General features: G+C 44.4%; 1 protein-coding gene across 15 annotated transcripts in view; it reads left to right on the top strand.

The window, feature by feature from the left end:
* The window catches only part of LOC122531175 (protein abrupt-like), an 86,809-nt gene that overhangs the window by 19,336 nt on the left and 40,418 nt on the right, over positions 1-27,055 (top strand). For all 15 annotated transcript variants that reach the window (XM_043658890.1, XM_043658893.1, XM_043658882.1 and 12 more), the window contains exons 2-3: positions 4,097-4,481; positions 5,427-6,310. In XM_043658890.1, the coding sequence (XP_043514825.1) occupies positions 6,104-6,310 (207 nt within the window). In that variant the 5' untranslated portion in view covers positions 4,097-4,481; positions 5,427-6,103. The remainder of the gene's footprint in view (positions 1-4,096; positions 4,482-5,426; positions 6,311-27,055) is intronic.

The following is a 27,055-nucleotide window of genomic DNA, read 5'->3' as shown; positions in this document are numbered from 1 at the left end:
TGGCTGGTGAATATGATTTGCGTTTTTTCTTTTTCTAATTAAAACGAGCAACGGACTGGCTCCGGTATGTATAACTACGGACACGTATCCGCAAAAAGATCGAAATATTCGAGCCGCGGGCACAAAGTAACGATCGCTAATGACGTCTATGAGGATTTCTCTCTCTCTCTCTCTCTCTCTCTCTTCCCGCCGGGACGACGAGCTCGGTCCATCGATCTCGCGCCGGCTCGTCAGGTTTCATGAATCACGCGACCGCGCGTCGACCGTATGCAGATCGGCGCGTTTTCACGTCGGAGTGAGTCTCCTTTTGTCTGCGCGCGTCCCGAATCGCTAAAGTGGCCCGCTCCGACTCTGTCGGATCGAACGACGACGTAACAGTAATTAACGCGCTCGCGTCAGAGAGAAAAAAAAAAAAGAGAGAGAGAGAGAGAGAGAGAGAGAGAGAGAGCCATGGGTCCTCGATCGTCTTGGATGTCGAACGTTCGCCAGGATTATATTCGGGAACGCGTGGCTTTTACCGGCGTTTGCAGAACCGAGAACGCGCGTAACGTGTAATCTGAGGCGGGAGAGAGGTGGTGGGAAGCTGGCTGAAGCGCGAACACGCAGACGAGCACGATCGATCGGTCGAAAATGTATTCAGGGACGCGCGATTCATTCATACGATACAATGGAATATGTCGGGTGACGCACACGTGGGACGTGGCTTGATTTCCCACGCAGCGAACACCTGATCCGAAAGGCATCGTCGTCCGGCTGGATATTTTCGGGATGGGGAACGAAAATCTCTCCGCTAAATGCTCGCTTCCGACGACGGAAAGTGACTCGGTCCGCGGTAGTGCACACGTAATGATACAAGCTGTTTTGTTAACCAAATTTCGTGGCCAACAAATGCGACGCAGTTCGAAAAATTAGCGAGCTTTTCGCTTTATCGACGCGAATGATAAACGTGAATTAAAAAGAGCTATTAACTATCATAAAATTTCCATGACTGGTTGTGGAGTGTCTCTACGACATTTTTCTAACGCGTTGATTCGAAAATTTCGTTCATCGAACAGACAGAATTGAAAGAGACAACTGCGATGATTCAAAAGATTTCGTTTCTTCTTTTCCTTTTCTTTAAACGAGAGTAATCGGGATTTCCAACTTCTTAATCGTGGTACGTAATCGACGTGCATACATCACGTTTGATTCTAAGAAATTCTCTTACATCGTGTTGTATGAACTCGTTGGATTATTCTTTTAAAAATATCTCGGCAAGAGTAACTCATGCAGTTATTATTAGCGTATAATACTATGCGCTATATTTTGGTGGAGCACTGTAGCTTGTACACACGCCGAGAGTTTAGCGTATCAACACGCGATACCCGAATCGGACGAATATATATATATATATATATTATTAGGAATTAATTTCGTCCGCTCTCGAAATTTATAGAGAAACGAAATTAATTTTACAAGAGCGTGCGAATTCTCGGGATCAAATCAAAACAAGATATTCTTAAAAATCGTGCAAGATTAATTTATATTATTTTAATTATATATTTCGCACGGAGGGGGGTGTGGGGATAAAATTTAATCAGAAGATTAAAGATACGTATTTTTTCTCAAACTTGTGAAACTTTCTACGGACAGCACCCTTTCTTGTTAGCAGATTTTTTGAATTGTCATTGATTTTTACTAGTACCACGACCATTTATATATGTATAAATTTCCTAGCTGAAGGAACATTTTTGTCACAACTTTCAAATATCTTTGTTATAATGCTTCATTCTCGTCATCTGGTCACTTTTGCCAGAAATATATAGAAATTCCAACGCACCCTCGCTCGATCAGCTGATCCTCGGATTCGTGTCTCTCGACACGGCTGCCGGGAAAACGCGTATGTATTTAATTTCAATATCGTGGCTGAGATAATACCGAGAGTGCTGGCGCACTCCACGCCTCGTAACGCTTTCTAGGTATGCGGTTGCGAAATCGCTCCGCTGGTCATTATGTCAGTTTCATAATAAGGCGAGTGCTCGGAGGCGAGTACGAGTAACGAGTTTTGACTCGCGTCGAGTCCGCTTATTTATCATTTGCAGGCCGAATCGCGTTCGGCTTCGTTTCTTTTTCACGTGTCGCGTTTTTTCTGATTCGACGGGCGCGCGTGTTTCCAATCGCTTCAGAAAGTATCTCGGCCATAGTCGTGCGCGTTTTGTTTTGATTTTCTGAAACGATCGCGAAACCTCGGCTGCTTCTTCGCGGTCCTCGTAATTCGTACTCGCTCTGGCACGCTCGCGCCTCTGCGACTTAAAAGCGACCAGCGGCGCCAGTCTCGAAATATTCGTCTGTTTACACGGCGAAACGCGCGATCGAATTCTCTTTCAGCGAGGCCGCGAAATTCTTCTTCTTTCATTGGAATTAAAGAGAGGCTCTTTCATCGAGTCACTCGATACTTCTAGCACGGGATGTGACATTATCTCGCTGGTTTTCTAATATTTGTCGAGCCTGTTGCAAAGTAAATTCGCGGAATCGTAAATACCAGCGATAGTCGCGTTATCGTTTATCGCGACTCTCCATCTTTCTCCTGCTCGGATATTGTTCACCACTTGCGCTGGCAGCTGATTGCGGACCATAACGAGTGACCATACGGTCAACACGATAGTTCGTCGCTTTCTTTTCGAACACGTCGGTATGATATCACTGGAATGGAAATTATTGAGAAGTGTTGCAACTTGGTATTGGGTTTTATTCAATGAAACACGGATATTCGGTTTTTTTTTTAAGGTTTTTATAACTTATAAGCTGGAACGATCACTTTCCTTTCAGATCTATACGACTTTCAACTGTTTTCTCAAACCCTTCTCCCAATGCTGTCCTCACACATAGACACACAAGCTCAACACTAATAAAGTATACATCGCGCATCCATCCACATGCACACACGTTATATGTGATTTATAGTTATTACTAACAAGAGGTAATAAATTTATTATTTGTTTTGCCTGGGTTGTACTTAAATATACTTGAAACTGAGAGAATGTTGCAATTTTGGGACAAAAGAGTCTCGACGTGCGTGACGCCAGCGCAAGCGATTAATATTCCGCACTCTGCGAAAAGTTTTCTGGACAGATGATCAAACACAATCGTTGCGACATTGCTCTTGTACTCGCAGGATAAATAAAAATTTCAAAGTAATTCAACGATTCGTGTCTTAGGAACGAAATCGACTTTTTTATTCACCCTTTCAGCTTTTGTTTCAAAGATCATCGCGCTATTGTAAATTTAATCTCGACATGAATCTAAGGGATTCTGACGAAGGGGATCCTCGGTGGGAATTCGTGTCCGCCGTGTCGGATTGATCGTTCGTCGCTGGACAGACAAATTATTCCGTGATGGAAAATCGCGCGATTGTATCGGCCGATCGTTGAAGAGGCAACCTACAAAAGAATTTACAAGCCTCGTACGCGCCGATCCTCGAAAGGATCCGAATTCTTTTGACGTCCATGTCCTGTCGGACAGATGCACGAGAGTGTTTCTCTTATGAGTTCCGATCGACGAACAGGAAGAATCTGATAAAAGACATGACATTCTCTACAAAGGAAGATGTGCAGAAAAAATTAATCAGCAAGTAATTTTTCCAGGCATATTTCGTGCTACAGAATTACACAGTATTGCACGATGTGAAGAAGCAAACCGAGCGATCGGTTTCTCGAAGCAGCAAACCGATCAATTTCACTCGGCACGCCACGACTAAGGAAAATTACGATTAGTCGCTCGGTGATTGGATTGCGTTTTGTCGGTTTTTTTCGATTAGTTCCCCGAGTGCGATCGAGAGGGAAGGATCTTACGGCGACTCGTTGCAATTTCCAACGATTCGGATCGTTTCGACGATCGTTTTCGCATGTGAGCTCTGGATAGAATCTGGGCCGACTGGCAACGTGAGAATAATTCTCTGGTGAAACGAGGGGGAGGCACTGTGTTCCTTCAAGCGCGCGAAGAGCAAATAAAAGAGCAAAATTGTTTCTCGATTAATTTATCCTCTTGTGTTCTCCACTGATTTAACTGACTCTGTTAAACAGTACTGCTAACCAAATTCGTTTAATGTGTTTTGCAGAAGGGGAGAGTTCAAGGCAGTTGAATAGACAACAGAGACAAAAGAGACGCTAGAGGAAGCCGGGAGAGAGAAAGAAGCGAAGGTGGGGCGAAGTGGCATGATAGACAAGGACTCGAGTGTTCCACGAAATTCTGGTGACCAAGTGGACGACAGTGAAGCGCGCGGGAGCCAGGGAACCGATAGAAAGTATCGACGGGTTTGTCGACAACGAATGTCGGAATGACGCGTCGATCAAGCCGTGACTGGGCCGAGGGAGCACGGGTTTCGTCGAACAGGAAAAAGTGATATACGTCGTGGTCCGAGTTGGAGAGGAGGAGAGGAGCTCGTTGGAGAAGGGAGCGGAAGGAAGAAGGAAGAATTAACTGGAGATCGTCGATCTTCTCAGGTACAAGGCCGAGATACTTTTCTAATTCGCAATACATTTCTTTTTCTTTTTTTTTTTTGAGATATTTTTTTTTACTTTCAAGACAATCAATGCGACAAAATAAATTTCCCATTTTCGAACTATTTCGCGCAGGCGATTTTAAGCTATAAAGTTGGAAAAAATCGATTGGCAAGCTAGCTTCTTTCCATCATTTTGTTTCAATCGATTTTTAACACTAGAACTACCGACGACTAAATAATAATAATTGCAGCAACGAAATTTGAAGTGCAAGTTACAAGAAGAAAGTACCGACTGATTTTTAATAAATGTATTAATAAAATGTATTAACCGTTTCGGTACTACTGCCGCTCATTGGCGGCGGCCACGAAACGTTCTCTGGGTACTACTGCCGCCGATTGGCGGCGCCTTCGGAAACTTATGTGGGCATGATTACTCTCTATAGTACACATTACTATATCTCCAATGAAAAGTTTAGAATCAATCACGCTCGAGATTTCTATGAATGACGCAAAACACGTTTTCGCGGTTTACGCTGCCGTGCAGTGCAACCACTCTTGTGGAAAACTTCCCCGTATCATGAATATATAACCGCAGCCAGTTCCTCCGTACCGAAAGGGTTAATAGAAGCTTGAGTTTTTTTTCGAGCTTTTATCAACATTTTATTAAAAATTCCTCGAGTATCTGAAAATATGCTGTTGTAAATAAATATGCTGTTGTAAATATATAAAATTTCCATAGAAAATTATAAATTGGTTGACCACTGTGATAGTTCCAATGTTAAAATGAGAAGAAAAAGAAAAGATGAAACGAAAATTGTCGAACGCGCTAGTTCGGATTCATTATCGTAAAAAATGAATCCTGCGACATTTATCGAACGGTGGTTCGAAAATGGCGGACAGGCCAGGGATCAGGCGTTCGCAATAGACATTGTGCATTGTTTTGCAGAAGCGATCGCGGGCTCATTGTCTCGTCAGTCTGCAGCAGCGGCAGCGGCGGATAACGTCCTCTCGTCGCTATCAGGATGTCACTACTATGAGATCCATCGTGCCGACGGTAGATCCGACGTTTCCTTACACCTGACAGAAACACAAGAAACATACCTCTTCTAACGTAACATTAACGTACACGTTGTCGATACTTAGAGAACCAGTACTCGGAAGAATTAACATAAATGAAAAAAAGGAAAGAATTGCACGAACTAGAGAGAAACTAAGGGAAAGAAAAAAACTTGATAAAGCAACTACGAGACTACCAAAGAAATTTCACACGGGAACGCATCAAATCCTTTAAAATACACACGGTGACCACTCATTTCACCCTGAGCGGTGATCCTTGTAATCGTGAGATTGCTGCTCGCGTTTGGTTGACGTAACAACATCGAGCGAGGACAGCCAGCAACTGTGGGTGGTGCGTCGAAGCAAAAGAAGGAGAAGAAGAAGGCGAAGAAGACGAAGAAGAAGAAGAAGAAGAAGAAGAAAAAGAAAAAAAGAATAGAGAGAGAGAGAGAGGTGCGCGGTGAAACGCGACGAGAGGGTGAAGTGAAGGTGTCCCCGTGGGGTGCCAGAGTGAGCACGATAGCACCTCTGGTGCCCTCGGCCGTGGGTCCCGAGGGGACGGACGCCATGGCGGCCTCTTCGTCCTCGTCGAGCGGCGAGCAACAGTACTCACTCAGGTGGAACGACTTCCACTCGAGCATCCTCAGTTCATTTCGTCATCTGAGGGACGTGGAGGATTTCGTGGACGTGACCCTGGCATGCGAAAGTAACAGCTTCACCGCGCACAAGGTAGTTCTCTCAGCTTGCAGCCCTTACTTCCGGCAGCTCCTCAAGGTCAGTGCATTTTTTTTTCTTCTTCTTCTTCTTCTGCCTCTTCTTCTTTTTTTTTTTTTTTTATCTCACTTTCTTTCAATTTCTCCATTTCTCCAATTTAACCTTGTACCGACCGTGGTGACTTCGTTGCGATTTGCGTTACGGCAGTGACACTTCGCGTGATTCTCAGCCTAGCACTGTATGCAAATCAGAAAATTCCTCGGCGTAGAGGGTTAAATCGATCACGCACATTTGATCTCACTTTGAACAAGATCTGTCTTGATTGTGCGATCAGTGGTAAATCGAAACGCGGTGATCTCATCTTTCCACGCTGCAACCATGTATTTACAAATCGCGTAGCGTTATTAGGTAACAGTATCATTTTTTTAAATTTACCATTGAAATCAATCGCTCGCGGTTCCGACGTGCAAAATCTCGCACCCTGTCAATTAAAACATCACGAAGTTAAATTACTACGCCACGATATACAATATGCATATAAAATCGTCTCTCTTTCTCCCCCGATTGTTACAAAAGTGAAATCGATCGTACATCGGGAATCGAACGCGAACAGCGCGGTATTTGGATATCGCCGATTTTGTCGAATCGAAGGGAAATTCGCTTTCGCGGAAAAAATTCGTGGTTCGCGGCGCGTGGAAAAACAATCGGTGCGCGGTTATTGTATTTTAATTTCGCTCGAATAACATTTGATATTCCTCCGCGATTTTTTCATATATATATATATGTGTGTGTGTTATATATTCGTCGTTGGAAATAAACCAACCTAGGAAGCTAGTCGAGCAGGATATTTTCGAAGGATATATCCAACACGTGAAAACACGTTCCATTCTCCATCGTGTGGGTGTTTCCGTGTGGCAAATTACCGTCGGTACGAAGGAGAAAGACCGTTCATTTCTTTCCTTTTTTCCAACGACGAGACAAAGTAGATAGAGGGTAGATAGGGCAGACACCTATTCCTTCGGCGATCACAATTTCCTGCGACGTCAGTCACACAAGTCGTATGTACAACATTGCTGTATGAATTAGTAACCGGGCGCTGTGTTATTTCCTTAATCAACGCCGACTAATTACGATCGTTTCCATTGTCGTTCGCGTAGAGGGGAACAAGCACAACCGGCAACAAGTTCAACATCCGTTTTAATGTACGTTTCACGGACGTGCATTTCAAATGCGTGTAGATTTTCAACCCGCCCCCTCAATTGCACTTCGTTCTCTTCTTCTCGAGATCTTCGCTCGACGAGGGGATCGAACCAGGATGAAAAGACCAATTTGCACGTTCTCGTGCGCGTAATGCGAGTGCAAAATTCGGGACAAGCCCCGCGTAATTTTCGTGGCCGGAACTGAGTGATTACGAGCCCCGTGGCGGCGAACGAAGAATCCAGAAAGAACTTCCGGCTGAGATTTACATAATAACGCGGCGTGTCAAAGTGGACCGACGTCCATTTGGGACGAGCCTCGGCTCGTTCTTGCCGAGCGTGGACTATCGTTTCGTCTCTTTCGTTTCCTCGAATTTCGTCGTTGATCGATAGCTGCCTCATCGGGAGGGGTGGGTCTCTCTTTCGAATGAAATGGATCATCTGGTCAGGTCCGTGGAGGAAAATGGATAAAAGCGCACCTGGAAGCTTAATTGGACGTCCTTGATGTGCAAATTATTTCACGGAGCGCGGTATTTAAATTTGCTCGAACGCGAACGGAGGAGAAATTGAAAGAGACTGGACACGCGCAGATATCCGAAGAATTTCGGTCGAGCAATGTCGGACATTTATGCGCGGCAGGCTTGGATGAATTCTTTCCCCCCGTGGCGTAAATCAAGTAGCTTAGGAAAATGCTGTAATCTAACGCTCGAATCTCGGTAATTTTTGTTTCGTCGAGACTCCACGCTATCGGTGAAAGGAATTCTCTCGTTAAAAGAAAGACACATACGCTACCCTTTCGCGATTCGATTAAAATCACAATGTTGGTACTCGTTAGTCTTACGTTGGTCCACATATACTGCAAGAATCATGCTTCGTATAATCTTCTATATGAGGTTTATCTACATATCTGTGATATATCGATATTTTATTAAAAAATTCAATTTTTTCCACGAGATTTAATTTACTATTTATTTTAATTAATGTATAATAAAATCTTTGTAACGATCGTTCGCTTTGGTTGATTCTTAACAACTGAGAATGCAATATATATTTTCCGCTATTTTATTTTCTTCTTTCTTCATCGCCACTGTTAAACTCGTGTTTAAAAATATGTGGCGCACCGTCTTAGTAATCAGTAACATTCCTCGGTAATCAGCTCTAACCTGAAATATCAAAGTAAATGCTATTTAATTCTTTTATCATGAAGAAAATTCGGCCTATAGAAGGTCTCACAATCGAGGATCAATCACAAGCGGCGCCGTGAATACGAAATATCACTGTCAACCGCGTTTGAGAGACGAGATCGCGAAAGGGGAACGAGAACAAAGAAACAGAACGATCGGGTCCCAAAAGCGATGATCGGCTACTAGGAAAACGACGTCGAAAGGGACCGGTCGACTTTCTAATTGACGCGTACCGCTAATTGATTTTAAGTGTCAGCCACGGGTACTACATACTTGGCCTCCCGCGTCCGGTTAATAGAACGTGGCGATTCGTTCTCGTGTGTGTGTGTCAGTGTGTTTGTGCCGCGCTACGTCATACAGAAGACGGGAAGAGCGGGCAATGTGATAGTGTCGCGCCGTTTAAATATAAGTCGCGCGGGACGATGTAATAAAAAGCATGCGTTGCGTGGTCACGAAGGTGGAGTCTTTTGTACTCGTTGCAATATATAAAGCCCGGTTGCGCTGTACTTTCACCGGTGTCCCAACGCGTTGTGTCGCGTCGCGTTGTTCAATGTTTGTTTAACGTCCTCTCGTCGTTTGTTGTTGCTCTGTTTGCCATGGGAAATTCGCGGCGGAGGAAAAAATGAGTGAGAGAGAGAGAGAGAGAGAGGAGAAAAGACAGGCCGCCGTCGGTGTAATTAACCCGGGATTAATAGCGAAATGAACCGACGTTAACATCGGCTACGTAGTACTGGTCCAGCGCGTGCGTGTGTGTTTTCGTTTCGGGATATATTTTCCAGCGTGCTCGCTGGGGTATCAGGCGCGTCACGCAACGATAACGAGACTGCCTGAAACACCTGACAACCGTGTGCGTTTTGATTTATGCGTTAGTGCGCACCGGTGCTACGATTTACGACAGCCACCCGTTCATTTGACTATCGGCCGGCAGTCGATGACGAATCACTGAGTTATCGACTACGTCCGCAATGATATTTGCCAAAATACGATCGCCGTTCCCCGCCGGTTACGCGTTCCCCATGCTATCGATAATAAATTTCGACCTGTCTCGATAATATATTGGCTCACCTGGCCAATGACCTGTCTCTGGGTTAGCCTAGAATTCGCGAGAAAGGAGCTTCCATCCGAGCGAATATTTAGATGGAACATTTAGACCTCGCCGAGTCTTCCAACCTGGTCCTAAATCTTCGACACTCTCAAATCTCTAAGCTTTGGAATCCTCGAGATTGAATTCCCAGAGCTTTGAATTTCTAAATTTTCAGATTTCTCAATATAATATAAATCCGCGAGACGTTGGATTTCTGTATTTTCGAATTTTAGAAAACCTCGTCGATCCAATCTCTCCTTTATCACGTATATTTTCTTTTCACTTTATATTTCTTTTTAAAGCAATGTCTGCTTCCAAATTTCTCTGAAGAGGCCTTGAAATACCTACGTACAATTTTTCATTCAGTTTTCTGTTCAAGTTGGCGAAGAGAAAAACTTTATGCAGGAACATATTAGGCATTTCATGATTTTCGAGTTTAGGATAATAATACGTAATAACGCTACGAATATAACTAATGCAATTTATAATGCATATCCAAATTCTTCGAACGTTTGTGAACACCAATGTTGATTTTCGAGATTTCAGTTTGATAATTTCAGTCTTTCAGACGTCTTCTGTTAGTCCAACGACGAGCTCGATTCTCTAATTGAGTCGAATCCTCGTTAAATCGTTCAGGATTTAGTGAACAGACTTGGGGCTTCCTAGTCGACTAAACAGGAAATGTATATAGGCAAGAAACATGTGTACACACGACTTTCGTGAAGAGTACAAGAAAAGCACAAAAAAATATTACTGTGCAACACGATCTGCTTAATCGCGTTGAGAAAGATTTATTTTCAAACCGACTTATCACAATCCATCATACTTACTCTGATTTGGCACTATCGAATCTTTTCCGGTCCATAAAATATGTTTTTGAATAGAAAACTTGGTAAAATCGGCACTTGCAGAATCGGGGGGCTTTTATAAAAAAAAAAAGTGGTCAAATCGATCAAACAAACACTTATCTATAAAGACAAAAGTCAGGAATTTTCATTTCGGTGAAATGAAAAAAACGAAATTACCTTCCTAAGTAAATGAAACCACTTGCCACACAAGGTGGCACCCTAAACCGCACGATTCTCACCGTGAATCGGTGTGGATAATTGCGTCACAGCCACGCTCTTCAGCACAGATGCTCTACGATGGCGTATTGCAATACGTGTGTAATCACGTGTCACCCTCGTCCACGCACAATAAATATAAGTGCACCGAGAGTTACGGTAATTCGACTGAAAGCCCCCGGCGAAGATTAATCATTGCCGATCGGTCATCGCGGTGGCTACAGCATTAATGCAGTTATCTCGTTGCGTGACAGTCTTTGAAAGGCGTGTTTCTCTCTGTGGATTGCTGATACACAGGAGAAGAAGGGGGGGGGAGGAGGGAGGCAGAAAGATATCATAGAAAACAGGCTTAACTAGTTCTCGTAGTTTATCGTCAAGTTTTGCTCCGATCGTGGCGATCCCTCGGGTAAATTCATTGATACTCGAGGAAAATGGAGCCCGAGTACGGCGAGAGAAGACTATCTTCGATGTAAATTGCGCGAAAGGATCCTTTCCTTTGCGCGACAGTTCCTTTCCGCAATCGAGGAGCGAAATTGTTGAAAAAAAAAAAAAAAAGAAAAAAGAAACTGCCTCGCGGTACCGACGCGCGCGACCATTTACAAATAAGACGGGGACGTTGCTCGGCTTTAGTTAGCTCGACCGTATCGATAAATCAAGTGGTTTTCTAGGAACCATTCTAATTGCGTCCACTCTGTATTTCAATGGAGGAACTGGTCCGTTGGAATGCGCCTCCGCGTTGCGAGACCACGTCGGGCGAAAGAGGGAAACTCGATTGATCCACGGTGGAAGACGAGGACGGGTGTAATAATTTGCGGCGCGCTCAGGACTATTCGAGTATAAGAGAAAAAGTGAATAAACATTTGAAGCAGCCTCAACGCGGATAGTTAGGAAACGTTGATTAGAATCGCGAGGAGGACTAAGCTCGTTGCTCGTTATCGCTTGCGCGGGCTTACGCGTGTGATATGTATGTATGCGCGTGTAGCCTCTAGCGTGGCTATATTAATCGCGAGTGGATCGGTGAACGTGTACGCGTCGCGAGGAGGACGGCCCACGCGCGCACCGCGGAAAATAATAATATAAAGGGACGAAAATGGAGCGGCGACAGTGTTATTTCGCCGTCCGTAAAGCAATAACGCCGCGATGCTAAATTGTGTCGAGGGGACGGCCCGGCGGGCCATGTTATAATTGGAGAACCGAAGGACACTGAAATTCGATCGAAACTGATGCCGCCGCGAAACGTGTTCCGATGTTGTTTCAAATCAAAGGCGAAGCTTTTATGTACCGGATGATTGCGTAGCTGAGGAAAGGATCCAGCAACTGGAAAAAACAGACTCGATCCTAGTTTACCAAATCGGTAATTTCATGCAAGAACGTACTGCAAAATGCACGTCTGTTACTAAACTGAAGGCACAGATATCACCCTGTAGATCGAGGGAGGTCCGTTAGTTATCGTGCAGTTTTTATTTTGTAACCGGTATCGACGTTTGTTACGGTTACCAAGTGCCATTGCGATACTATCGCGATACCGCTATATGATGGGTATTTTAAAATACATACGTTTCTCCTCCGATATTTATGGGGTGTTGATTAATGACTGGCTACGTATCTGGCCAACTCACATTGAAGCAGTATTTACGAAACGTGACTCTTCGTAATCTACCGCCCCACGAACGGTGTTTGATACCTTCGAGCAATCGAATACAAACGTTTACAAGCGACAGTTTACAGTTTACGAAACACTAGCGCCAGTTATCGCGCTTTTTTTACTTTGTACCCTTTTTTAGAAGTAGAAGTTACGCATACGGAAATATGTTTACGAAGCACGGCTCTTGAAGCAGACGCCTCTCATCCATCCTCTCTCAGACTTTGCAATCTACAGACCTCTCGGCCAGCGTTCTACATTCTACGTTCTCAATTAGAGATGGGATCGCGCACTTACATTACAAATAGATTCACATCTGACCGTTGGGTGGTTACGAAGGTCTCGCGAGTTGAAAGGGATGTTGCTTTCAAACTCGGAATCGTGTGGATTTTTAACCGGATGCCCGGCCATCCGGTATCGTTATGACGCTAAATGTTTGAAAATACGTAGTTGGAATGCATAGATGATGCTTTGAGAATTTTACAATATATAGAAAATGAAACGCATTGGAATGCATAGATGATGCTTTGAGAATTTTACAATATATAGAAAATGAAACGCCACTCTGATCGCGAACTGAATTCAACCAGTGTATATTTAATAGATAAAAATGGAGAACGATCGAAGCAGCGAGAGTACATTTCCAGTACATAAATCCACAGATCAAAATTGTGTCGACTCGCAGAGTCGATCTCGAACGAACCGCGAAATCCTGCTTTCCCTTTCGAGTCTCTCGGGTACTTTGGTACTCGACACGTCGCGGCGAATCTGTGTTTCGAAAGAAAATACGGAGGAGTCGATGGAAGACGCGCGCGCGATAAAAGAGACGGCGGAGAAAAACAACGGAGACACGCACACGTGGTGAGTGCAGGGAAGAGAAAATTACGCTTGCACAATCGGATCGCGTCGCGGTGGCGGGCAAGGTGCTCCATATTCTATATTTAAAAGGCGCACGCAGGCCACAATCTCTCTCTCTCTCTCGCTCTCTTTATCGGCTGAATACACGTGCGTGTGCGTGAGTACTACGCACGCGCTCCTCACGCTCTCTCGCCCTCGCGCGGTACTTGCCGCTTCTCTCGTTCTCTCATTCTCCCGCGTCCTCTCGTCTCGTGACCGGTCGCATTTAAATTTACCAACGATGCGCGCCGTCGAGGCGCGCGTTTCTCTCGACGTGCGATACCGAGCTCTTCTCCGCCCGGTAGGGAAGACAGAAACGCAGAGAAGAACGTACTTACGCTCTCTCGGAGAAAGAGAAATCAAAAAAGAAAAAAAAAAAATGATGAAAAAAAAATGGAGAAGAAGAGAGAAGCGTGCGCTCTAGAAATATACGAGACGGCGCTCGATCTCGTTTGTTTCCGGCTGTTCCGCTGTGATTCAAAGCGTAGCGTCGCGTCGCCGTAACGAGCGTTTCGGCGGGGCGGAGATGGTTGCCGAGAGCCACGGCGATCGTCGTTGCTTCTATTTTCTACCCGAGGAGCCTCGAAATCGTTCACATCGGCAACGAGATGACACAACACGCACACACACACACGGTCACTACGGACTATAAGTTGGAGAGAGAATCATTCTCCGATCCAACATTGTAATTTACGAGCGTGTAAAGGAGACACCGAGAAGATCTCACGAAGAAGAGGAGGAGAAGGAGATTTGTCTCTCTCTCTCTTCGTGCCCATGAACGAAACACTTATTTACGAGAGTCATTTCCTCGCTTTGAAATATCCTTCTGGATATTCTCTACCGTGAGTTTAGACGTTTAAAGAGACGTTATCGCTTAAAGAGGCTGTGCCGGGGAAGTGGGATTATATTTAGACCGTAGGAGATTTCGTTTTTTCGTCGCAAGGATTTTCTGATTTCAGAATTTTTTTTTTTCTTCTCCTACTCCGAAGATCGTGAAACCTATCATTTATTTCAATACGCCGCGTGCTCGAAAGAGGGAATGGTCATTCTGTGTGGAACAATTGATTTCAGGGGGTTTTCTCGCACTTCGAAGATCGTAAACCTATTATTTGTTTTGACACACTGGGTGTTCGAAGAGGAAAGAATAATTATAGAATAATTGATTTTAGGATTCTTTCTCTTCTCGAATTCCAAAGATCGTAAACCTATTTTATTTTAAGATGTTGTATACTCGAAGAGGATAACGATCGTTCTCTATAGAATAATTGATTTCAGGATTCTCCTTTTCCTCGAACTCCGTAGATCGTAAACCTATTACTTGTTTTAACATACTGTGTACTCGAGGAGGAAAGAGCCATTCTGTATAGAATAATTGATTTCACGATCTTTTCTCTCCTCGATTCCCGAAGATCATAAAATTATTTCATTTTAACATACTGTGTACTCAAAGAGGAGAGCGCCGTTCTAAAAATCATCATGCGTATAAAAATAATTTCGATGATGTTCCGAATATGTAAGAAAAATTCGCAAAGTCGTGAAGTTTCATCGATGTCGATCTAATCGATAGATGAATTCGCGATGATATAACGCGAAGTATGTTCGGCGAAATCGTGGCAGATATGCGAGAGTCGGCTAAGCCAGTATCCAATCAAAGCTTCTTGCCTTCTTCCGGCTCGCAACGTCACGGCTGTTTACGATTACACGCGTCGCGGCAAGCACACCCACGTAATCGCGCCGGGCAAAAACCGAGTCGCATAATGGCAGCCGAGTAATGATTCTCACCAGCCCGGCCGAGTAACGATCCGATGGAAACTTACGACCGCACCGGGGGATCCCCACCTAAGCCTATACGAACGTAACCGCATAATTGTATACGGTTCAACGTTTCTCGACGAATGCCATCTGCTGTTGGCCAGAAAAACGTCTCGTTACGATCGGTGTTTCTTCGTCTCCGTCCTCGTTATTATCCCGTTCAACGTATGATTTTCTTGCGTACGCGGGACGCGTTCCACCGTTTGAAAAATTGTCCGCGAAAGGACAAGAAACCTCGATCGATTTTGTCGGACATTTGGTGAATAACAGGAGCTATTTGGAGCGAGATAATTGGTTGTTAATGGCGGTGTACGTTTCTTTGTAGTTGCGTCAGTTAGTGAGTGTTACTTGAATTTTCTCGAATGCCATCTGCTAACCAGCGAAAACATCTTGTTGCTGCTCGTTGAAACCGGTTACGCGTGTTACCTCGGTTGCGTTCGATTTCTCGTGTTCGGTCTTTCCCGCTCGGAGCGGAGCGGCAGCGTCTAGCGTTTTTGGAGTATTTTGTGACGACGTTGGACGGAAAGTCGAAACACTGTTTGTCAAACGGAGTAATTATCAGAGAAAGCTGCCCGAGGCGGCATAATTAGTTGCTAATGGCGTGCGTTCCTTTTTTTTTTGTAGGCCGTTGCTTGAATTTTGGCGATCGTCCTCGATCGGTTCGTAATGGATTTATTGCTACGCAATCGACACGTTTCTGGTGTTTACGTCTGGCACATTGGCTCGGCAAATACAGGGTAATTACACAAACGATATAGAATCGCGTAAATTGACGTCTACGCGGAATGTTTGTTTTCCCGTATTAGATAATACCGTTCTGCTAAGCTGATATTTGATCAATCGTTGTTCGGTAACCGAACCTTCGGCTAATACTGCCGACTGAGTTCAAATCGCAATTTATCGGTCACCCGCAGCGATAATTCTATCACCATGGCGGAATTAATAACTTCATGACGTAATATTATGTCAGGAAACCGACCTTGCGTTAATCCTTTCAGAACCAAATATTCATCAATTTTTCACTTGTCAGTTTTATTTTATTACTGGCAATGAGAATATATTTCGTAGAGTACAGGGACTGATCGTAACTTGATTGGTAAAGGAAGTGCATGTTTCGCTAGCTGCAATGTTCAGCAAGTAAAAGAAATTTTTACTCACGATATCAATATTGACCAAAATGACCAATTTGTAATTTTTGTTCGAAATTTTATAGTAAAATATTGCATATTTTTAACGACTTAAATAACTTTTCGTGAAATACGTACTCCATTGTATTGTATAAAGTTATTCTGTTTCTTTTATGTAACATCTCTAATGGAAATTTTATGCTTTAATCGTCGATTGTTCTAGTGTTTATCGCATTTTAAATATTTGAATTTTTATTTTATTTTCGAGACGATCCTCCCTGTTGAGTATCTCCGAAACATTGCTGGTAAGTAAAGTATAGAAAATGCCGATCGCTCGTACTCGGGACGACGAAACATCTCCGTCTGCCAATGTTGATCGTGCAGGTAACAAGGACGAGATCAGTTTCAGTTGCTTCTGGTATAATGTTGGAAAAACGTTGGAATCGATGCTTCGGATTGGCCGGGGCAGAAGTAAGAAACGCAAAATGCCGCGCGCATTAAGAAGCCTGGCTGGCCGCCGGGTGCTTTAATGCGCCCGAGTAAGTGGTTCCATAGGAACCGGCCGTAAAGGAAAACAAGCTACGATTTCATGACGTTGCCTCTCGGATGTACTGCGTCATTTAACCCCTCTAACCCGCGTACTTCCTCCGACGAAGAAGGCTCCATTAATGGGCCGCGCCTTGAACTCGAACAGCCGCGTTCGGATTAGAAAGACGACAGGTCTGCTCTCCTCTCCTCTTCTTCTCTCGTCCTAATTTCTCTCTCCTCCTGTTTCTTTCCTCCTCCACGTTTCGTTTTTAGATTCTACGTTGTGTCTCGTATGCTCGTTGTTCTCTTTTTTTTTTTTTTTCTGTATCGCGTTACTCGAAAAAAAAGGAGAGATATCGCTCGGAGCAAGGTTTGTCGCTCGATGTCGTGACGTTTGACGTATGGTCTGACACGAAGATATACCGTTGCTGGAATTAATTAGAAATACGTGTAATCCGGTAACGAAGCTTCCTCTCTTTTTTCTTCTTTTCCTTTTTTTCAAGCTTCCACTCGGTCGTTTTTTCTCCTTTTCTTCCGTTTCTTCTTCTTTTCCTTTTTCCTCTTTCCCTGTCTCTCTCGCGCTCACGATCGATCCGCACGCGAGTAACTGGAATCGCTTCGTTAAAATGTCCGCGGTTGCATCGCAATGACGAGCAACTAGAATTCTCGTGTGTGTGTGTGTGTTTCTCTCGGACGGTAATCGATGGCGTTTAACGATTGTAAATTTTATGCGCGACCTTTGCTCGGCCGTCGCGGCTCCGCATTAAAAATAAATTAAGCTGAAAGATGCCGAATATGATACCGGATGGTAAGCCTTTCTATTCCGTATCCCCATCGAAACGAACATGTTCGAAAACATTCACGGATTTTGACTACGTTTCAGCTATACGGTTTCCTTACTTCGAATGTCCTGTCCAGTATTCTTCTTCTTTTTTTCCTTTCTCAACTTTCGAGCAAAAATCATATTCCCCAAGCTGTTGCGAAATAACGGGCAATCCTCGAAGAGCGGTGACGATCTCGTTTGATCGTAGAAGAACTGTACAATTACAGAGTAAACAGATCAGTGGAAATAGAATGACGATATTTGTAGATAAATTTCAAGTATTTCAATTTTATTTTCAAGCATCAAGAGATATATTTTTGTTTAAACGAGAAGAAAAGAACAATCGACCATACGAAAGAAAATGACATCAGAATTACCGACATTTATTTTCTTGTGTTTCTTTGTTTCTGTTTTTTCATTGGGAATATTTTTTTGGTACAATTGAATATTCGACAAACAAAATCGTTTTATCCGGTGACTCAGACAACGTCGCGCACCACGAGTCAAATTTAGAGGACAATAATATATCAGTCGACCAAATGCCATTGTCATTAGCACATAGTAACAAGTTGAATTATCATTATAACCGTGATGCAACGCCTGTTCCAACGATTCATGGTACCACTTTACACGCAAGACACCGCGACGCGTATTCGCCAGACCGTGCAAAAAGTGGACGATAAATTATTTCGATTAATTATTCCCGACCTCAGAATAAAAATCGCCTGCGTTCGTGTCTCAAACATCGCACGTTAAAAAAACGTCGCGACGAAAATCAATTTCCTACGATTGAATATTTCGAGCGTGTACGTACAAACGGGGATCCTCTGTTACATCGAGTTGATAAAATATCAACAATTGACTCATTCCGCCTCTCCACCAATTTTTCTACGCGTGTACCGATTCGAATATTGCGCATTCATTCTCCGTTATCAAGCGCTAAGCCCTGCTATTGTTACAAATTTAAAATGTTGGTAATCGCAATTGGCGATTAGCTGGCGGGCTGCGCATTCGCATGCATTTATACGTTGTCAGAAATTTAAAATTACAAAGACGAGAAACTATTTTGTATAATGCAGACACGCTAATGTCTGATAGATTACCATGCAAAGGAAGTCAGATACGACCGATTTAGAGGCGATTGGATAGAAACGAGGGAGTTTCTCAACTCTCTAACCGCGTGACACTGTCAAATTTAGACGGCCGTAGTACATCTGTCGGCTGTAATATCCATTGACTCGTCCTCCTCCTCCTCCCCTTCCCCCCCTCACCGTAAGTACCGCCGTGTACATGAACACAGAGTGAGGCGCACACAGGCGTGTAACCCGCGCCGTATATACACGTCGCACACGGAATACGCGTGTTTGCTGTTGGTCGCTGCTGGTCTTAAAATAAGACCGGCCACCGCACCGTAATAAATTCCGCGTGCCTCCTCGTCTCGCGCGTCGTGCGTGCGCGCGCGCCTCTCGTTCTCCAAGTGTAACAGGCCTTGTCAAGAAACAGAAAGAGAGGGCGAAGAGGGTGGCAAAAGAAAGGGTGAAGGAGGTGAAGAACGGAGATAGATGAAAAAAAAAGAAAAAGAAAGAAAAGAGAGAATAAAGTGAGTCACACGTCGGAGGGATTTAAAAGACGGCCAACATCTCTCTCCCCCCTCTCCAAACCCATATCTGTTCGAGTGCGCGCCAGAAGCACGCGCGCGTTAACTTTAGTGTGCTCGCCCAAAAGATATTGCTATATATGTTGGCGTGTAATTCAAGAATTCAAGCGGCGACGCACGAAATCCGGAGAAAGTTGACGATGAGAGCACGTACGCGAGCATTTTTCAATTTAGATTCGACGCCGCGTGCCGACCCCGCCCCTCACCGCCGTCGGAAATCAGGACAGTGTTCGTTTCGCGAGCTCGATCGTCCATCAGGCTAGGTTCAGGGTTGGTTCTTCCTCTTTTGTCTCGATTTAGTCTGTGATTTATTTCTCCATTTTAGGGAAGTTCCGACAAGATCACTTTCCCGCGCCACCCGCGGGACATCCACGAATTGTGTCGTGCAATTACCGTGTCGGCGAGCAAACAACAGTCCCTTTGTTCGCCTTGTGGTTTTCTTCTGCCGCCGCACTGAGTCACACCGGTTCAACAAAACGCGGCTTTTTCTGCCGAGTCTGACTGACACCCGCGCCCCGGTCGTCAGACGTTGAAACGTCCGAACGTTTTATCCCCGGTTTCGCGACAATGCATTAACATTCTTCTATTCAGCCGTTTGCGCGTCCATATCGGAGGAGCTTTGACTCCGTTTCCCATCCCTCGATCCCTTTCTTCATGCACCGGTGCTGTTACTCGCTGGAAATACTCGGCTGAATCACCATCGGTGGCAACGGACTCTCTTTCTCTCTCTCTCTCTCTCTCTCTCTCTCTCTCTCTCTCTCCCAAGTCCTCACGAATTTTTATTTTCCTCGTTCGATCCCGGAGCTGAACGTCGGAACGAATACCGACCCGGCACCGGCGTCGTTTCGTTAATCACGCGGTCGTTACTCATCGTTTTTAATTTCCAGCCGCTTTCACGCTGGCCATCCACCCACCCAGTGTGTCCAGCCGCGTACGTGGTACGTTCTTTCTTCAACCCGTCTCGCTCGAACGTGTTCCGCCAGCGAAATGAATCGATCATTGAACCGGTCACGGTATATTTTTCGTTCCGGGCCGATTATTCATTCCCGAACAGTATTCCCGCGCCGTTGTTGCATCACGCGTCGTTCCTAGAACACCTGGTCGGCACATCTTATCAGGAGATCTTATCGAAATCGTACACGTTTAAATTTAAACCGCGGTAGATTAACCCGTTCGTTTCGCGATCGCCACGCGAATAAATCAGAGCTTCGTATATCCCCGAGGCTTGCCCGCGAGAGTCTCCAAGTGTTAGATTGAAGTGACGGCAGCAGCAGCAGCAGCAGCAGTGGAATCTTTTGTAACACAAAGCGCCGCGCTCGCTTATTAAATATCAGATCTTTTCTTGATTTCCAGCTGGCAATAAATCGCAATTGCCGCCACGGAGACCAGAGTTAGTAACGAAACGAAACGACACGACACGGCTAAGGATGTAAATGCCGCGTGTACGGGAAGAGCAGTCGCGAGCGTGAAATAGACGCGTGCACGTATAATTACGCTGGCGTACACCTACGTCGCGTGGACATCGTGTAACGATCCGTTAATAACGTTACCGTTAACCACGCATTAGTGGTCACCGCAGCTATTTGCATATCGGATCGGTAATTTCCATGTGACGCCGCCGCCACGGAGAAACGGGAGAAAGAGAGAGAGAGAGTGAGAGAGAGAAAGAGAGGAGTGACGCGTGAAACGTGTACCAGTTTGTCTGTAACACACAGTGGCTTGCGAAGGTATTTGAAAACTTACTGTGTAGAAAACTTTTGCTTGTTGTTTCGGAATTTGAAATTTCATTAGCGGCCGTAACGGGACACGGTTCTCGTCGTTACGTCGACGAAATATCAGACTAATCTGCGGGGGGGGATTGTTGTAAAAATTTATTACATTGAAAGTGTATCGATGCATTTATTTTTGAGCAGTTTAAAATACAACGCAAAATGTATATATGATATAGTACAGTGCAAACTGTAATGCAAAATATGAAATATAATATTATATATACAAAATACACATATGATATAATACAATATATAATATAGTGCAAAATGTCATACAAAATGTAAAATATCTGTACGTATAAAAAATATATATTGTGCATTATATACAGTATAACACAATAAATAAATAATGCGGAGCAAGTGTAATATAAAATACATATAATACATAATATACAATATAATACAATATATATTACAGTGCAAAATTTAATATATATAAAATATATATAACACATAACATACAATATAATACAATAAATAATGCAGAGCAAAATGCAATACAAAATATAAAATATATATAATACCTAACATACAATATAATACAATATATAATACAGTGCAAAATTTAATATATATAAAATATATATATATATAATATAAAATATAATATATATTTAATGCATAATATACAATATAATACAATAAATAAAGCAGAGCAAAATGCATTACAAAATATAAAATATATTTAACACATAACATACAAACTTTGACGAAGCTCAGTCTCTTTGATCGCGTTCATAAAATGTCTCGAATGATATACGTACGGACAAATGTTGGGATGCTTTTGCGTGTAACCGTGGGTGAAACACGCATGGTCCGTCTAGTTAAATACCCCTTGCTGCGGCATCTACATGCACCATTACGGAGAACCCGGTGTGTACCGATGATTTATCCAGTGCGGTTGAATCGAAACCGTCCTCTCGAACCGAAATGGACGTACGCGTACTGTACACGTAGGTTAGGTGCGCGTTCATCAGTCGCGGTGGCGTGAATTTAAAATGCGCAGATCAGCCTGACCGATAACTGAAATAACAGTACGTTCTTCCAGTAACTATCAATTACGTTCTTGCTATATGGGATGCTGCTGTGGGAACGTTCGAGGCACAGACATTCGTATATAATACGAGTTTCTCGTTTCTTCTTCCTTTTCTTTCCTTCTCTTTTTTTTTAAATATACTTTATACTTGCGTATAAACAGCGATATTTATCCTCGAGATGTTTGCGGTATTTCGAGGTATTGCTCTAGGTGAAAGAATAATTTTCAGATCAACGAGTAGAATCTTCTCTGATAAAAGTTTCGGAGAGGTTTTATTTTTCTGAAAGAACAAGCAAACTCTTATTACTCTCTCTGACGGAGAATAGAGTCCGAGTGCCATCTCGATCTCTCTAATCAGTTCGACATCTAAATTGAAACGGGAAAGATGGAATTCTTCGTTACTCTTTCGCGGATTCGTATAAGTTGAGTGTGAACTCGAAGCAATTCCAAGGTACGTGATTTCCCGATAACGCGATCTTAAAATTCCCTGGCCGCGCTCCAACGTGTCCAAAGTCGACTGTGAAACGAAGTAACACCGGAATGAACGCGAGGCGGATGCACGCGTGTGTCGGCGACAATGGCGGGAACAAGAAGAAAAAGAAGAAGAAGAAGAAGAGGAAGAGTACACGCGTGTACGTGCACACGCGATGCGGCGGCCTTTTCACGCTCCCTCCTCCGATTCTTCCGAGCGTTCGGCTTTTCCAGGCGCAGGCTGTGCAGGAATGCGCGCACGTACAACTACGCACTTCCGTTGATAAAAATACACGGAGGTATAACGTGTCTCTCGGTACACGCGCGGCCATCGTGTCGCTTCGTTTCGCTCGTGGGTACTCCATCACGGTTGGAACGGGAGCAAGCAAAGGAACAGAGAGAACAAATTATGAAAAGGAAAAAAGAGAAGAAGAAGAAAAAATCGAAGAAAACAGGAGGAGAGACGTTGGAGAGACAGGGACAGAGAATCAGTGAAAAGAAAAGGAAAAAGAGGAAGAGACAGAGAAAGAAAGAAGAAACGAAAGAGAGGAGCACGTTATACGCACACGCAGCACAATAATATACCGGCGATAATTTGCTGGCGGCATGTGCACGACTGCTGTGTGGCTGTGCGACATTAAGCGTAATGCGAGTTGCACCGTGTGCATAGACGCCGCATTAACGAAAAACGAGAATAGGAAGGCTTATTAGAAGCGGTAGAGAGCACGTTTACGAGCGATGAGCGGCGCGCCGACGACCACGTTGACGACGTCGACGACGGCGACGAGATCCGCGCGTGGAAATTAAATACGCGCGTGAGAAGACAGAGAGAAAGAGACACACATACACACACACACACACACACACACACATCGGCGAGGGCGATGACGATGTGCGCGCGCTCGCGTCCAGCTTTTCGTTCCTCCGCGCTCGCCTGCGCGCCTCTCAGTGTGTGCATTCCGCGTTCCCGCAAATTGACACGAGCACCAACCGTGCGTATATATTTAGATGTGCCGGTTGGTCGGTGGGAGGCAAGATATTTTAAAATATGAAGACACTCGTCGGAAGATGCAACGTGATGCACAGGGACTGGAGATAAAATTCTATCGATGTCGCGACGAGAGAGGAGGAGAGACATCTCCGAAAAAGTCGACCAACGCCAACGCCGACGACGATTTCACTCGCGCGAATTGGAAACTGGAGGAACTAGAAATTACTTCTCGCGGAATCTTCTGTCGGAAACAATTTTCCATGGAGATGCAAATCGTTTGTTTTCTTCAGGGGAGACGGTGGGTGGGGAGGAGTGAATTTCGAAGAAACACTTTCGCGATGCAGTTTCGAAAGATTGATACCTCGACTTAAGTTATTAAGAATTTTCTTCGTTAGCCGAGAGTCGAGAGTTGACGAAAAAAAAGTTGCTGGTAGACTCGTTTAGGGACGTAAAGGCGGAAAGAGGGTGGCGAAGTTTGATCGATACCCTCCTGACTCAACCCCCGACGTTGCCTCGCCGATTTGACTGGTTAACGCGCGAGGAAAGCTCGAAACATGCGTCAGTAAAACATCAACTACCTAGATAAGCAGATAACGAGGCGTTGTGTGCACTCGTGGAATCGTTTGCACGCGTGTACGTTCGCGTCCGTACGAATACACGAGGGTTGTATACGTGGCAGCTCTGCAACACAGCGAGAATCACGGGCGATGGGTGGGAGAGAGAGGGGGGGATGTGTTTCGCGAAGCCATGACGGCTGCGCGTTCACTGCATAACCGGATCAGAAACCATGCAATCGTATCTACTTTTCTACTTACGCTTTAGTTGGGGTGCTTCGCCTACATGCGATCACGATGCAGTCGCGACGCACGATTACGAGAATTCTCTCCCTCCTCTTCTCCTTTCCTTCTTCTTTTTCGTCTTTTTCGTTTCTCCAACGCCCAACGACACGACTTCTCGCCACCTTTTTTCCTTCGTCCCGCGACCGAGCATCTTACTTCCAGTCTTACTTTTCTGAACTTCTCTGTACACGCAGGAGAAATAATTTTAATTAGTAAACGTGACGATCATGCTTCGTAAATATTGACGTATACGCTTGCTAATCAGTCGACGAGCTAACGAGCCTGCAAACAACGAGACCTCCACTTTGTAAGAATATTTTTTGATCGATAGTTTGAAGGTTGATCGAAAGAAGAAAGAAATAGTAGCAACTTCCAACGAGAAGGAGAATTTTCATACAATTCGTGAAACGATCGAACGATACTTGGACTTGAGACACAGGCTGTGCACGCGTTAATCGGCAACGTTTATCGAATTCGATCTCGGGCGCAGGTGACGCAAGTGAAAACGATTTCGCGCGAGCGAGCGCGAGACGTCAGGGAGTCTCGGGGCAGATATAAATTTTCGCGGTGGATCGTTAAGAGGGAGAGAAATCGGGGAGCGTTGATCGCGAGAGGCAGCGACACGACGAGAAAGAGGAGGGATTTAATGATACCCGGCCGCCTGGTGGTATAATAATTCCTCTCATTTTTCCGCGTTAATTCTCATCAACCGACGTTTTCTACAGTTTCGCGTAGAGCAGCACGATACCGCGAGATACCGCGAAACGTGGGAAACCTCTCGCCCGGTTTATTACGGCGCTTTTGCAGTCACGCTCGCCGCGGTCAAAGAAATTTTCCTCGGATAGGTTTCAGCACGATCTGGCGCGACTACTCGGGTTTGTGTTCCCCTCGGTCTCTCGTGTATCGCCTCGTTCGCCATAATTTTCTATCCACCTGTGCGCGATCACGCCGGAATCCAGAGCTGTCCGCTTTCTAAAAACCGCGAGCAAGTGATGCAGGAGCGCGGAAGATCGTTTAAACCGATCGATTAAAGCGGCGGAACGAAAGGAAAATGAGAAGAGAAGGAAACAGAAATAAAAGGTGGCCGATGGAAATCACGTGCACGTTTAGCCGATTACCTTCGATAATTGATTAATGGAAATAAAGGAGAACGTACGTATGGGACACAATCGAAGGTGAACTGGAAGGAATAAACGGCCAGGCTGCTAGGAATGTACGGTATAATGTAAGCAATTACACACGTGGTTTCTTCGTTCCTTTTTCCTTCTCTTTTCTTTTCGTTTTTATAGATCGCGAGCGCCGATACATCGGGCGTACCGGAGCGGACTTGATGCGTTTTTAACGAGAATAAAATGGTGGTGGCGAGATGGCGATAATAATTAATCGTTCGGTTATCTGGAATTTTATACGACACTGTGTCTTCGGCTGTTCGAACTCGTCTCGTGTCGCCTTTATTGAAAGAATGGGGAGGCAGGCGGAGAGGGAGCACGTCCGTAATTACTTCTTCGGCTTCTTCTTTCACCATTTATTCGAACTCTCAGCTATTGGATTTCTAATTTTCCTCCCGGCCGGGAGAAACGACACGACGTATCGATATACCGTGTACAAAATAACGAGACTTTTGTCGAATGAACCGGTTATCACGTCATAGTCTTTGGGCCACTGGCGAAAAGCAAAGAGCTCTTGTCGCTCTCTGAAAGCCATCGATCGCACATCGCTATCGTTCTCCTTCGATGCCGACTGTGCGAAAGAGTCCGCGGAATATTGTATTTTCCGACATTCCATCGGAATTCTTTAATTGCGAGTCGTTAAATAGAAGCGAATCGAACGACGTTGCAAACTCGCGTCTTTAATCATCCAACGACACGCCTGCGAATCGTACGTACATTTTTTTTCTTTCTCTACGCTGGTTGTTGACGGAATGCGTGCGCGAAATATAATTCCGTCGGCTCGAGGTGGCACGTCGCACGCGTATTATTACGTGTCCCGCATCGGCGTGTCTAATTACCTTCGATTCAATTTCGAAATTACGTTACGATGCCGATTAATGCCCGGTGTCTGCATTCCTGCCTTCACGAAAACACGCATTAGGAAAACATTAAAAATGACAGAGGAATCGAATATCGACCATCAACGAGGAACGATCGATTAGGATCAGTTCTCCGGAGATAAAAACCACTTGGTTTCGTTCGTCGTCGAGAAACTGAGGCAGCTCGTACGTTACGAGTGCATATTTTTACGCAAATTCAACTCTTCGAACTCGCACGCCACGCTGGATAACACAAATTTGCCGTGAAATTATTTTACATGTTGCCACGCTTTCAAAAAATACAACAGTAGTAATAAATAAATAAATGAACATTGAATTCTACCATGGTGCATTAATTTGCCATTAATTTACATCAAAACAGATCCAACCACATTGAAAGCAAATTCAAAGAGTTAATTTCTATCAACTATCTCGTGGTTGTTGTAATAATATCTACAAGGTGAAAGAAAACGACTGCATTAAAAGAAAAAGAAGAATTAAACGCAATTTTGCTTAAGAATTCGCGATTAGCTCACGACACGCAAATTCAACTCTTCGAACTCGCACGCCATGCTGGATAACACAAATTTGCCGTGAAATTATTTTACATGTTGCCACGCTTTCAAAAAATACGACAGTAGTAATAAATAAAT

Source organism: Frieseomelitta varia, unplaced genomic scaffold, assembly GCF_011392965.1.
Source record: "Frieseomelitta varia isolate USP_RPSP 00005682 unplaced genomic scaffold, Fvar_1.2 scaffold_379, whole genome shotgun sequence".
Classification (NCBI taxonomy): Eukaryota; Metazoa; Arthropoda; class Insecta; order Hymenoptera; family Apidae; genus Frieseomelitta; species Frieseomelitta varia.
The sequence above is the reverse complement of the archived record's forward strand: the minus strand, read 5'-3'. Positions and strand labels throughout refer to the sequence as shown.